At 35.8% G+C, this 14,313-nt stretch overlaps 1 protein-coding gene across 50 annotated transcripts in view; it reads right to left on the bottom strand.

Annotated features, from left to right (window-relative positions):
- Window positions 1–8: 8 nt before the first annotated feature.
- The window catches only part of LOC306862189 (calpastatin-like), a 34,676-nt gene continuing 20,371 nt past the window's right edge, over window positions 9–14,313 (bottom strand). For 7 of the 50 annotated variants that reach the window (XM_079404888.1, XM_079404904.1, XM_079404893.1 and 4 more), the window contains 27 exons: window positions 12,505–12,549; window positions 12,308–12,400; window positions 12,090–12,170; window positions 11,502–11,552; window positions 8,425–8,508; window positions 7,424–7,498; window positions 7,236–7,349; window positions 7,015–7,116; window positions 6,754–6,870; window positions 6,487–6,585; window positions 6,341–6,391; window positions 6,132–6,182; window positions 5,625–5,675; window positions 5,334–5,399; window positions 5,186–5,248; window positions 4,931–5,017; window positions 4,707–4,823; window positions 4,460–4,573; window positions 3,702–3,818; window positions 3,514–3,618; window positions 3,088–3,180; window positions 2,938–2,979; window positions 2,678–2,803; window positions 2,507–2,590; window positions 2,287–2,319; window positions 1,836–1,941; window positions 9–1,158 (listed from right to left, as the gene is read on the bottom strand). In XM_079404888.1, the coding sequence (XP_079261014.1) occupies window positions 1,843–1,941; window positions 2,287–2,319; window positions 2,507–2,590; window positions 2,678–2,803; window positions 2,938–2,979; window positions 3,088–3,180; window positions 3,514–3,618; window positions 3,702–3,818; window positions 4,460–4,573; window positions 4,707–4,823; window positions 4,931–5,017; window positions 5,186–5,248; window positions 5,334–5,399; window positions 5,625–5,675; window positions 6,132–6,182; window positions 6,341–6,391; window positions 6,487–6,585; window positions 6,754–6,870; window positions 7,015–7,116; window positions 7,236–7,349; window positions 7,424–7,498; window positions 8,425–8,508; window positions 11,502–11,552; window positions 12,090–12,170; window positions 12,308–12,400; window positions 12,505–12,549 (2,160 nt within the window). In that variant the 3' untranslated portion in view covers window positions 9–1,158; window positions 1,836–1,842. Of the gene's footprint in view, window positions 1,159–1,835; window positions 1,942–2,286; window positions 2,320–2,506; window positions 2,591–2,677; window positions 2,804–2,937; window positions 2,980–3,087; window positions 3,181–3,513; window positions 3,619–3,701; window positions 3,819–4,459; window positions 4,574–4,706; window positions 4,824–4,930; window positions 5,018–5,185; window positions 5,249–5,333; window positions 5,400–5,624; window positions 5,676–6,131; window positions 6,183–6,340; window positions 6,392–6,486; window positions 6,586–6,753; window positions 6,871–7,014; window positions 7,117–7,235; window positions 7,350–7,423; window positions 7,499–8,424; window positions 8,509–11,501; window positions 11,553–12,089; window positions 12,171–12,307; window positions 12,401–12,504; window positions 12,550–13,654; window positions 13,760–14,134; window positions 14,255–14,313 lie in introns of all 50 variants that reach the window. The other 43 variants (XM_079404907.1, XM_079404897.1, XM_079404908.1 and 40 more) reach the window with 12 other exon arrangements.

Below are 14,313 nucleotides of genomic sequence, written 5' to 3'. Positions count from 1 at the left end.
GTCCAAACTAACAAAACAAGTTGTTTTATTTTAAGAGTAAAAATCCCTTCTTGAAAATACCATCCTGTCACAATGACTAGTACACAACATCTTAGAACGCTCTAGGAAACCTCATCTGGACCTGTTCAACATTTCATGAGCAAAAAATAATGAAAGACACTGTTGGGTTTAAAGGTCATATTTCGGTTTCTATCATCAGCTATGAAAGCTATTTGAACATTTTATAGCATTAAAGTGTGAGCCCTGATGTTAAGCAAAATGGCAATGTTGTGGTTGCCCTTAAACTAGCACAAGTGAGTTAAAATGAAAGTGAAAGATTCTGACTTTGCCCACCGCATCTAATGCAACACCTGTCAACTTACTAGTGGTTCTGAAAATACATGTAAAACCTTGAACTGAAGCTTAAAAAAAAAAAAAAAAAATCACCTCTAAAATCAAGTGGAAAACACTAACAGTGCAACATGAAGCTGTCCTAATTATTTTCCAAGGCTTTCGTGGTAAAACGGGCACGTGGGGCATTTAGTGTTTGGAATATTATTTTACAGTTATTTTCGAGAGCATCCTTGTAAGTGCACTTCAGGAAACAAGCTACAAAGAAAATCACTTCCCATACAAACCTTTTTTTTGACTGGTATCATTATACAGACATTCAACAACATTCAAAATCACGGTCATCCACTGCAATTCCTGTACTGTAAACGATGAACTCATAACCTATGGCATCTCTGTACACTAGTGTCTCAATAGATCCTCAAACAGAAACAGACTGTCATCTCTGTGAACAGGAAGACTGTAGAGAGACCCCCAGTGAAGATAAAAAAGAAAAGAAAAAAAAAAAATAGTATATGGCATAATATTTTTTACTGTGGGAAAAATTATCACAACGCAACACCAAAAACAGATGACTGAAAATAGAACAATTATACATGCGCTTGATGTAAACATCCTATCCGTGTATACATGTTCTATCATTCACAAGGAGATCAAAGATTGTTATATTTTTTTTGATAAGGGGGGCTCTTAAAATACATATTTAAGTGTATCTGTGCAGTTATAATTTTTTAGTTTCATTCCATGTCCACCATATAATATATTTCTTGTCCGAGCAGCTCCCTTTAATGGTTACTTGTGTTAGGGATGAGTAGACGCACCATAAATCTGAAAAACAAAAAAAAGTGCATACTTAAAAATAATAGAATAATATATACACACACACACACACACACACACACACACACACACACTACGCTTTAAAAGTTAGGAGTCAGTAAGATTTCTTAAAATGTTTTTTAAGGTCGCCTCCCAAGGTTATTAAAAACTGTAATATTGTGAAATATTACTACAATTTAAAATAACTTTTTAATTTTAATATATTATAAAATGTAATTTATTCCTGTGATGTAAAGCTGAATTTTCAGCATCATTACTCCAGTCTTCAGTGTCACATGATTCTCCAGAAATCATTCTAATATGCTGATTTGCTGCTCAAGAAATATTGATTTTGATTATCAATGTTGAAAACAGTTGTGCCGCTTAATTTTTTTGGAGACCGTGATACTACTATTTATTCAGAACTCCGAATTAATTGAAAAAAAAAAAAAAAAAAAAAAAAAAAAAAAAAAAAACGGCGAAAGAACAACAAAAGAACAGCATTTATTTCAAATACAAATCTTATTGTAAATGTCTTGCTGATCAATTTACTGCATCCTTGCTAAAAGTATTAATTTCTTTAAAAAAAACAAAAAAATCATACTGATCCCAAACCTTTGAACGGTAGTATAAATATATCATAAAAATATAAATTAAACTTCAAAGAGGTTTGCAAGTGTACTGACGTGCGATCTATCTGTTTCCGCTCTTTGAGGAAGATGAAGACACCACATCTGAGCTCAGTTTACCGGGCAGCTTCTCTGTGGCTGATGAATCTTCTACTGACTGTTTCTGGGATACAAAATCAGAATTTTAACGACCAAGCATACAATTATTTCATGCAAGCATGTGGTGGAGAAATAGGAAAGTTGCTTTGTGACAGTGCACCACCATGTGGACACTAGGAGTAATAATGAATTCTGTATGCTGTAAATGCAAAGCGTTTGAGTAACAGACCAGCCAAAGTGCTTAAACAATACAAATGGTCCGCCAGGTTTTCAGTGAATATGAATATAAACAGCCATGTGCTTGTGATTCAGCTGATGAAATGGTGACTGAAGGGGATGCTGCTGTTCATGAGTTAAAGCTACAGTGTAAGAACCAGATTCATGCATTTCATTTTCAAATACAACCTACCTTTGGTTTAGACTTTGGTTTTGCACCCTTTCCCTGTAATCAGATAGAGACCCTGATATAAACCGGTTTGAACCAGTATGAAGGGTCTGGGGAAAAAACCTGGTGCTCTTTCAGAATCAGCATGCACAGATTTATCCTACTTTATATCATCTCCCTTGCCTTTTTATTCAAATGTTAGATTTTAATAGAATAATACATGAAAGTCAAATGTGGTTTTTACCTTTGGTTTGCTGTCTTTGGCTTTGGGGTCAGTCAGGTTGGGAATCGCTTTTTCTGCCAGCTCATCGAAAACTTTACCTGACGCCTGTAAACAAAGACAGACAAAAAAATGAAACAGAATTTGTGTAAAGAATTTAGAGGGATGTTACTTTCGCAGGTTTGTTTGTGGTACCTTAAATGTTGGCGGTTGTGGTTCAGGGATGAAGCGTTGGGCGTCAGGTGCTGAGGGCTTCACGGGCGGTACTGCAGAAAAATCACTAGACAGCATGTCAAGGGCCGTTGTGTCATCGATTGATGTCTGAAAGATGAACAGACAGAGGCAAATGTCTACAATGATTCTTAATTATAATTAAAAATTACAGAAATGCAGTTTTTGGTTCATAGAAGTTATGAATAAATCATAAAATGGTATAAATCTGTACTAAAAAGTACCTGCTTTGGTTTGACGTCTTTTGGTTTTGCTGCTTCAAATGCCTGTGGTGAAGACAGAAGAATAAGTGGAAAATTTGTCACATCTTTATTTGTAATTATTTCTAAATAAATTCCACTGGTACAGAAACATGAAGGAGAAGGAAAAGTCACCTTGCGGTCTTCCTCTGTGAACCGATGATCAGGTGGAAGGGTGTCGTCTCTCTCACCTGGTTTACTCACTCTTTCCTCCACTATATTCTTTTCCTGTGGTGGGAAGAAAGATGGTGAGAACTTCAGGATACAGTACTGACATAATTTAGTTTCACCTTAATCTGATTTTGCTGCTGTGCCTTTAAGCAGCGTACGTAAACATATGTAAATATTTGCATGTGAAATTAACGATTAGGACACTTGATTAAAAATAACTTTAGCCAGTTTTCTGTATGCTCTGGAAAGATATGCAGAGTGGCAGGCACCACACAATGGCATTATTCAATGGTTATTCTCATATTTTACTCATTACTAAGGTGTTTTTCCAGCTTAATTTCAATTAATGGTTAAAACATGGTTACTAATGGTCATTAAAAGGGGTGGTACCTTAACGACAGCTTTAGGTGGGACAGGGGCAGGCTCAGGGGTTCCTTTAATGTCTGCTAAAGTGTCTGAGAGAGCATCCAAAGCTGATGAGGAACCGTCTGACAACTTCAACAAACAGAGAAAGTCAGTATATAAGGAAAGTGTAAAATTGTATAATATGTATAAATATGGATAAATTAGACATTTACCTGTCTGCCAGCGTGTGGGGGGCCAGAGACGGCAGACTGAACTTTAGATGCAGAAGAAGGAGCGACAAAATCACCTGCAAGAGCATCTAAAGCGAAATCTGAAGCAGAATCTGAAGGCTAAAGAACAAAGTGAGAAAAGAGATGAGAGAGATGTAAATAAACATGGAGAATATATTGAGATTAAATACATGCTACCATTCAAAACTTTGGGGTCAGTAAGAATGTGTGTTTTTTTTAAAGAAAATTATACTTTAATTTAGCAAGGATGCATTTAATTGACTAAAAGTAACAGTAAATACATTTATAATATTACATTTCAAATAAATAAATCCTGTAATAAATCCTGTTCTTTTGAAATGTATATTAATCAAAAATCCAGATTTTTTTTTAATCAGTTTTCAAAAAAGCTATTAAGCAGCACAACTGTTCAACACTGATAATAATAAAAATGTTTCATCAGCACCAATTGAGCACATTAAAAGTTTAAAACACATTAAAACAGAAAACATTTAAAACTGTAATAATTTTTCACAATATTATAGTTTTGCTGTATTATCATCAAATAAATGCAGCCTTGGTGAGAATGAGACTTCTTTTAAAAAAAAAAAATAAATAAAAAATAAAAAACCTTAACTCCAAATTTTTAACCAGTAGTGTACAGACATTTAATCTCATTGCTGTGTTGGATAAACAATTGACATATTAAACAGATTTAATTTCTGATGATTGTTTGCAATGTGGACATCCATGAATCTCACCTTAGCAGGAGACTTGGAGGCAGGACAAACGGGGGTTTTGGCAGCCGATGCAGCAGAAGGGGTTGAAAAACCGCCAGACAAAAAATCCAGAGCTTCAGTAGTGTCTAAGGAGGGCTGTGGCGAATAAAACATCCACCAATCAAATCACAGGACCCAGCAACAGTGACCAATCATCACACACATCCATGAGACTTTCTGAAAGACAATCAGTGCCACAATATACTGAAGACTATAACAGCGTTATTACCTCTTTCTCAGGAGGAGGATATTTCTTGAGCTCTTCCTCTGAGAATCTGTAATCGGGTGGGAGTGTGTCGTCTCTCTCTCCAACACGAACTCCCTTTTTTGATGTCACATCCTTCTCCTGCTCAAAAAACATTCAGTTATTAAAAAAAAAGAAGAAAATTTACCAATGACATCTGTCACATATACATTTGTAAATTAAAAACATAAGTAGTATAGAATTATTACATGAACGATGTCCTTGGGTTTGAGTTCAGGTTCTTTCTTGGGTGGCTCTGGTTTACCCAGTGTGTCACCCAGAGCGCTGAGAGCATCCTACACGAATGAGAGAGCAGGACAGGAAGAAAAGAGCGCGCTATTAAAAATCTGTAGGGTCCAAAAAGATGAACATCGGTTCTAATATTAAAACACAATAAATACTTCTTATATGCTTAATATGACCAGTGCCATGTATTTGTGTGACTTCTGTGAAGATATCAATACCTCATCTGCCAGTGGTTTTTGTGGAGGGCCTGGCGGGACACTTTTAGGAGCACCCGAAGAAACCTACAGGAATAGAATAGAAAAATCATCTTTTGAGTGAAAAAAAACAGGAAATACTGGACTGAGTACAATAAACCAATAAACCGACCTTAGGCACAGACTGTGCAGGAGCCACAAAATCACCTGCCAGTGCTGAGAATTCATCCACTTTAGGCTAAAAGTAGATTAGAAAGACAGAAAACATCTTAATCTGTGCAAGAGAAACATTGACAAAGCATCACGTATCACTCCACAGTCACATTCTTATCCGTAAAGCAATTTAAAATCAAATCAATATTTTAATATCCAGTTTTTCATTTGGTAAGTAATGATATAATGTAGAGTCAGCCAATAATTATCTCAAAATATACACAGTAAAAGGCCTCCATGTCTGTCCTACCTTGGGAACATCTTTAGTTTTCTCAGGAACCCCAGCAGGTTTCTTTGTTTCCTGATTTGAAAAATGACCAGTGGTTAAAAAAAATAAACTATTTAAATGCTTAAACCTACATAATGCCAAAAGTTTGCTACTTTTAAATATATGCCTTTTGAGAAGGAACAAGAAGCTTTAAAGAGATAGTTTACCAAAAATACTCACCCTCAAGTTGTTCCAAACCTGTATGGTGAAGATATTTTGAAGAATGTAGGTAACCAAACAATTGGTAGCCACTGACTTCCATAGTATGGAGAAAAATGCTATGAAAGTCAATGGCTACCAGCAACTGTTTGGTTACCTACATTCTTCAAAATATCTTCTTTTGTGTTTAACAAAAGAACCAAATTCATACAGGTTTGGATCAACTTATGGGTGAATAAATGATGAATTTCATTTTTGTGTGAACTATCCCTTTAACAACAGGAAGACAACAAATGGTTACAAACAACAGCAGAGAAACAGCTTTCCTACCTTGGGAACATCTTTAGTTTTCTCAGGAACTCCAACAGGTTTCTTTATTTCCTGATTGAACAATTAGTGGTCAAACAACTGTTTGAATGTGTACTAATGCGATGTTGTTAATGAAAGTTATTCAAAAATAAGGAACAAAATGAGGAATGGTGGTTTAAACAACGTTTGACTACAAATGGTTTTAAACGGCACAGAAACAGCTTTCCTACCTTAGGAACATCTTTAGTCTTTTCAGGAAACGCTTCAGGCTTCTTCTTTTCCTGATTAAACAAATTAATGTTTAGCTATCTGAATGTACATATTGTTTTTATATTTAAAAATTACTTTCTTAATGAAAATTATTATAAATTATTACCTGTGAAGGAGGAACAGGGGCCTTAACCACCGGTGCTGCTGTGGGCTCCATGAAACCTCCAGAAAGAAAGTCCAGTGCATCATCTGTCTTTATTGAGGGCTGAGAAAGACATGCACCAATCAGAACACAGCATCCAGTGACAGCAGCAAATCACAAAACACCATTATTACATCTCAGTTTTGCCCATTTAAGTCAAAATTCTCAATAGATGAACACTAACAGAAGACATTAATTTGATATTTTTGCATACTGTATTCAGTGTCTGACCTCTTTCTTAGGAGGAGGATATTTCATGAGCTCTTCCTCTGAGAATCTGTAATCTGGTGGGAGCGTGTCTTCTCTCTCCCCGACACGAACACCCTTCTCTGATGTCTGTTTCTTCTCCTGCTCAAAAACATTAAAAGAAAAAAAAAAAAAAATAGAAAACTGGTAATTTAGCAGATGAAGCTACTTGCACCTAATTTTTTACATGCAACTTAAAAAAAAAAAAATCTAAAATAAAATAATGGATTCTAAAAGTAGTATTACATCAACTATCTGCCCAGGTTTGAGTTCAGGTAATTTTTTGGGTGGTTCTGGAGCGCCCAATGTGTCGGCCAAAGAGCTGAGAGCATCCAGTGACATGTCCGTCTGAAAGAGAAAATTATCATTTAAAAAAAATGTTGACTGATCTAAAACATTAAATCCTTTAAATATATAATGAATATTATTTCATTAAAATATCAAGTTGAAAAGAGTTTTTAACTGACCTCATCTGTCTTTGGTTTAGCGGGTTGTGCAGGCATCTCGATCCTGGCTTTTTTGTCAGCTGGTGGAGCAGGCGATTTGGTTACAGTAGCAGGCTGAGATGTTGCTGGTTGTTTCTGCTCAAGAAGACAGAGGAATTTAGTTTTTGGAAAGGGTTAAATAATGTCGTAGTGTTTTCAAATGCTGTTACCTGAGAGGGTGGAGGGGGAGCAAAGTTGGAGATGCCTGCAGAACGAACATCGACTGCTCCTATTGTTTCAGTTTTCTGAAAAACAGTGAAAAAAAATATCATACAAAGAAACAAAAAACTTTGCATGGAGTCAAGACTATGCATATACTGTACAACTGAACAGTCGAATAGGTCTTAAGCCAGGGATGTTTAAAGTAGGCAAAGGGTGCTAGGGGTTAGGGTGACCAGATGAGATTGGTTGAAATTCAGGACGGGGGGGGGGGGGGGATTGGTAATGAATAATGAATAATAAAGATAATGAATTTCAAACGAAAGTGACTGAACCAATCATGTTTTTATTAATATAAGTAGCCTACATACATATAATTTTATATAATATAGAAGTAACGTTAGGCTATTTTTATACTTCAAACTGAAGTTAATGAACCAAAAAAAAAAAAAACAAGATGCTGCAGCCAATGAGCAGCCGGCGGGGGCTGGTTGCCAGGCTGCAGGATGACTCAACCTCGCTCCACGGACAGTTTTTTATGTTTTATCAGACAATAACTATTTAAGATTTTGCTTCAGTATAATTTTCGGGACAATTAGAGCGGGATTCGGGATTCGGGACAGCAGCTTAGATTTCGGGACTGTCCCGAATTTTTCGGGACGTCTGGTCACCCTACTAGGGGTATGCAGAAAATATTTTAAATTTGATTATTTTAATAACACATACATGCCACACAAACATATATAATTTTATTTAAGAAATAGCAAATTTTCCATATCAAATTTTATAAGAAATAGCAAATATTTTAAATTTGATATATTTGATATATTTTTAAATTTTATAATATTTTTATAAGAATAAGTGGTGGAATAAGTCATCTTTATACATGAAAAATATGTTTAAATAAAATTCTATTGTAAAGAGATCACTGTAATTGGAGGGCTGTGCATAAAAAAGTTTGAAAACCCCTGAATTATGCAAATACATAGCAAACTGTTGTCAAGATACTCACCACATCGGTCTTCTTTGGAGCAGGTGGAGCTGAAGACACAAACCCAGCTGAGAGGGAGTCCAGCGCATCGTCTGTGCTTATAGGCTTTTAGAAAACATTAAACAATCATATGTGAATGAAAATAATGAAACAATTGTGCACAAAAAAAACCTAATAATGTAATTCTAGGAAAGACCATTAGAGGGAGCCCCAAGCCCAATTTTGTGGGAATAACAAACAGCATGTGCCCTGGCAGGAAAAGTACAGACACACCCTCTGCATACCAAGAGCTAGACATTAATAATATGCTGCTTTCACACGCTAACTTATAAAACAACTACCAGATGAATAAGCTGAGCCCTCTATGAACAATCAGGGCAAACCAAATGTACAAAATACTGAGACCGTGATCATAATATTCGAAGGGTGTTTACACGGAACTTGTATTGCATAATGCGTAGAATACAGCACTGGTTAGATGAGTGTGCTTGTATGTGCTGATTGGGCAACAATGTGCAGAAAGTGAATGAGTGATGGATTCATGTTTGCTTCTGTTTGCTAGCCAACACCCTTAGAACAAGCTAAATATTTGGCACCAAAATACTAACAGAAAGAGACATGAAGAACAATGGCAAGACATAAGTGAATATCAGTGAGATGTCAAATGTCACACAAACAAGTCATAAGTGACAGTGATGACTGAGTGCAAATGTAAAGGGCCTTGTTCGCTAAACATGCATATTGTGTGCACAAGTTTTCAAACAGAAATAATTATTCAAAATTCATATTAAGTTCATATTTCACTCATTATATATATATATATATATATATATATATATATATATATATATATATATATATATATATATATATATATATACACATACACACACACATATACATACATGCATATATATGCATGTATGTATATATACACACACAGTCGTGGACAGAGTTATCGGCACCCTTGGTAAATATAATCAAAGACGGCTCTGAAAATAAACCTGCATTATTAATCCTTTTGATAATTTTTATATTTAAAAAAAAAAAAAAAAAAATCTAACCTTTCATTGAGCTAAAACAATTGAAAATGGGGGAAAATGTCATTATGAAATAAATGTTTTTCTCAAATACACGGACAATTACTGGCACCCCTAGAAATTCTTATGAGTAAAATATTTCTAAAGTATATTCTCATTCATATTCACAATTTTGAGCACTCCAGGGTGATTATGAACATGACATTATCCAGCCATGGCTTCCTGTTTCACAGAAATATAAATACGAGGGAAAACAAAGCCCAAATTCCCTTAATCACCCATCACAATGAGAAAAAACAAAGAATATATTTTTGATGTGCAGCAAAAGACAATTGAGCTTCACAAATTAGTGAAGTGGCTTTAAGAAAAGAGCTAGAGCAGTGAAAATTCCACCATAATTTCCACCATCAGGGCAATAATTAAGAATTTCCAATCAACATAAAATGTTACGAAACTGCCTGGAAGAGGACACACGTCTATATCGTCCTAATGCACGGTGAGAAGGAGAGTTTGAGTGGCTAAAGACTCTCCAAGGACCACAGCTGGAGAATAAAACCTTTAAAAAAAAAAATTTGTCAAACAGCACCTACATTACATGTTGTTCAGGAGGGTTTCAAGAAAAATTCTCCTAGCTCATCCAAAATCAATTTCCAGCATCAGCATCAGACATGACTGGAACTTCAAATGGGACTGGCTTCTATGGTCAGACGAAACTAAAAAAATTTGCTTTTTAGCAGCAAATACTCAAGATGGGTTTGGTGAACACAGGGATAGATGTGTACAATGAAATATCCTGCTGTATTTTTGATGTTGTGGGCCTATATTTTTGCTGGAGGGCCTGGACATCTTAGACACACGGCATCATGGATTCTATCAAATACCAACAAATAAAAAAAATCAATAAGTCACTGACTCTGTTAGAAATCTTATAATGGGCCATGTTTGGATCTTCTAACCGGACAATAACCCAAACACAAACCACAAAAACGGGTCGCTGGGCACAAAACCAAGCTTCTGCTGGCCATTCCAGTCCTCTGACCTGAACCCTGTAGAAAACGAGTGAGGTGAACTGAAGAGAAGAAGCACCAACATGGAGCTGTGAATCTGGAGTGATTCTGGATGAAGGAATGGTCTCTGATCTCTTGTCAGGTGTTCTCTAACCTCATCAGGCATTATAGGAGAAAATTTAGAGCTGTTAAACTGGCAAATGGAGGTTTCAAAAAGTATTGAAAAAAAGGGTGCCATTAATTGTGGCCAATGTGTATTAGAGAAAAACATTTATTTCATAATACCCCCCCCCCAAATTAAATTCTTATTATCCAATGAAAGGTTAGATTTTTCTGAATTTTTCAAATAAAAGATCAAAAGGATTAACAATGCAGATTAATTTTCACAGCCTTCTTTGATCATATTTACAAAGGGTGCCAATAATTCTGACCACGACTGTATATACATAATATATAACATTACATAAAATATTTAATAAAATGTTTATTTTATATATTATTTAAACAAATAAAAATGAACATCATAATAATACTCCTAATAAAGAAAAAAAATACAGTTAATTTGAAATAATAAAAACCACTATATATATACATATTATTTGAAAGGGAATAACCATGCAGCCATATAATAATCATTTACAAATATTATATGCATTATAGATTGATGTGGGATAAATCATGCATAAAACAAAGCCTGTATAGGCATATGCATATTCCCTAAAATTGCCTGTATAAAAACATGGCTTGGGTGTGTGCTCAATTAAAATAATCCAAATAAATCAACATTACATTGAAGGTAAGAACAAATATATGTAACTTTGTCTGTGCACATAAATGCATTTTTACTGCATGAGGCCAAGGAAGACAAGGAGAATGTACTGAGAAAGAGACCGTAATAAAAAAAGTAGAATGCTAATGTGGTGTTGGGAAGTAGGCAAGCAAACACTGGAGACTTTAAAAGTGTGTGTGAACTACAAGAATGCCAGTCACATGATTACAAATGAGCTAAAAACAACACACTGACAGTAAAAGGCCTCCACAGTTCTCCTACCTTGGGAACTTCTTTAGGCTTCTCAGGAACTCCAGCAGGTGTTTTCTTTTCCTGAATGGACAAATTCATATTTACACTCAAAGCTGACTAAAACAGCGACTGAAAAAAATATGCGTAAAACAATGCTTTGAATTAGATAGAAACAATGAAAACAGACTCTAAAAAACTTCAGTAAGCTATAATTAAAAAGCCAGGTTTCATGCAGGCATTATGAAGGGCGAAACAAAATGTGAGGAGAGAGAAGGAATAAATGTCTGAAGGAACGGTTCACCCCAAAAAAGACAGCATGGCTTCAGAAGAACTGTAATAGCACACAAGTCCTTCTTTTGACTACTTTTATCATGTTTTTGGTGCATTTCTGTCCATTTTGAAGCTTAAATGCCTTATTCTCCAATAATTGTAACCGCATCGAAAAGAACAATCAGCATATTCTTCAAAATCCTCATTTTATGTTGCATGGGGAAAAAAAAGCAAATCATCCAGATTTGAAACAACATATTTTGGTTGAACTATCAATTTAACAACTGATTAAGATAAAAGGAATGGAAAAAAAGGAAATGTTAAGAATATGTATGATCTCCAACTGACCAGGTCTGCTCGTCTGTATCCTGGGGGCAATGTGTCATCTCTCTCACCACAGATAACACCCTTCTCTGCCTTTACATTTGGCTGAGACATGCAATAAACTCCATTAGAAAACACACGTGTAGCAAAGACACAGGCTGTTAAATAATCAACATTCACAAACACATGCCATTACTGCTTAAGTTTTACACATCACTCAATTATTTACACTCATGCAGTACCTCTTTGACCTCTGGTCCAGTGAATACTGGGACTTTTGGAGCCACAGGTTGTGATGGTAAAGTGCCAGACAGGGCATCAAACGGATCTACATCCTACACACACATAAAAATACACTCAGTGGGATGTTGTTAACACACACATTATCTGATAATCACACAACAGAATCCACAAAGATAAAGTCAGCGTGTAAACTCACCTCCTTACTGACTTTAGCTCCTGGAGGACCCACTTCCACTTGCACCTGCAGCACAAAGCAAAATAACTTTTTATTATATTCCATACTGACATATCTGGACTGCATTACCCTACTTAATCATTCCCAGGTATCACACATTTTTCATTGGGGGGATTTTTTAGGACAATTCCATTCAAAAGTTTCGGGTGGTTTTTTTAAACGTTTTTGAAAGAAGCCTCTTCTTACATTTACCAAAAATACAGTTAAATATTCAAAACTATTGTTCAAAACTAAAACTGTGAAATGTCTCATTATTACAGTTTTCTATTATATTTTAAAATGACTTTTATTTCTGTGATGTAAAACTGACTTTTCTGCAGCCATTACTCCAGTGTAACATGATCCTTCAGGAATCATTCTAATATGCTGATTTGCTGCTCAATAAACATTGGTGCTATGGTGATGGTGCTATATAGCACCTTAACCACCCCAAAGAACCACTGAATATAGATGCTATATAGCACTTCAAAGAAACGCTGAAGAACCTTTTTTTTGTGACATGAAACTACCCACAAACATGACTGTTTTTTACTTTTTATTTACTATTTAAAAGCATAATTATTGCATAATGATGATTTATGAGCTATTAATTGAGTGACTACATGGGAAAAAGTATGTTACACCACAAAATCATAAAAGTGTGCATAAAATGAACAACTGAAGGCAACATAAGTGATTCAAAATGGTGAAAACCTAAAAGGAAATGGTGACCACTTAGAGGACCTAAATTATTCTCTTATTCTTATTAGCACAAACTAATCTTAAAAAAAGTTGTTATGTGTCAACTGCTTGCAAGTACAAATACAATGCTTAAAATAGAGCACAACATTTTCCAGATGATTCACAGCCTTTCTAACAGTTTCTTGCCAGTGTACATGTGCTATATGGACCAACAAGAGCGGCTTTAGATCCTGCAGTTTTGAAATGTGTTAAGTTCAGACTTGGTGGTAGCAGTTAGTAAAAAAAAAAAAACCTAAGGATTTCCCCCAAAAGCCCTTTTAAAATATAATAAGAGACACTTTCTTTTTAAGCACAAATGTCTCACATTTGCACCTTTAGAATGAGAATGTGAGGATGATCCCAATGATCCTGTGTCATTCCATTAAAATACCTTTTGAGCGCTTGTCTGTTTTTGGGCACCGTCCGGGGCTGAGGGCTTCCCAACAGCCGGATCCACTTTAGCAGGTCCCGGTTTGGATGAAGGAACGGTTGTACGCTATCAGGAGCATATGCACCACATATCTGAGCGTTAACACCAAGTTTATAAACGAAGCTGAGCAATTGTGCATCCAAAGCAAACCCACAGAGTGAAGGAATAGAAAGATGAGACCTTGGTCTTATCTTTTCAGGAGTGCAATGATGCAACTCCTCACAAATGTGTGAAAGATGAACGCCGTGAGTGCGGTGATCAGAGAATGAGACATTGCTGAGGTGGGACTATACATAAAAAGATCATTCTTGAAGTAAAAGCAGCAATAACTGGCATGCAGAAGATGATCACCACAAAACTGGCATGTTGATGAAATCTTGTTTGCAGAAGAAGATGGACAAGAGAAGCCAAAACGCCATTGAATGCTGTGCATTGGTGTACCTGGGTCTTGTCTTTCAGAGGGTCTGTGGGCTTCACTCCTGTTGTTCCAGCAGGTCCAGTCCCAGAGCTCAAAGTTGGGACTTTAGCAGAAGGTGCAGGTGTGGGTTTAGAGACTGTGGCCTGCAATCAGCATGCAGGTGTAAGACCAGAATTCAAGATGCGATGAAATGAGATGGATG

This window comes from Barbus barbus (assembly GCF_936440315.1).
Source record: "Barbus barbus genome assembly, chromosome: 43".
In the NCBI taxonomy this organism is placed as follows: domain Eukaryota; kingdom Metazoa; phylum Chordata; class Actinopteri; order Cypriniformes; family Cyprinidae; genus Barbus; species Barbus barbus.
Note: the sequence above shows the minus strand (reverse complement) of the source record. Positions and strands in the feature narration are given on the sequence as shown.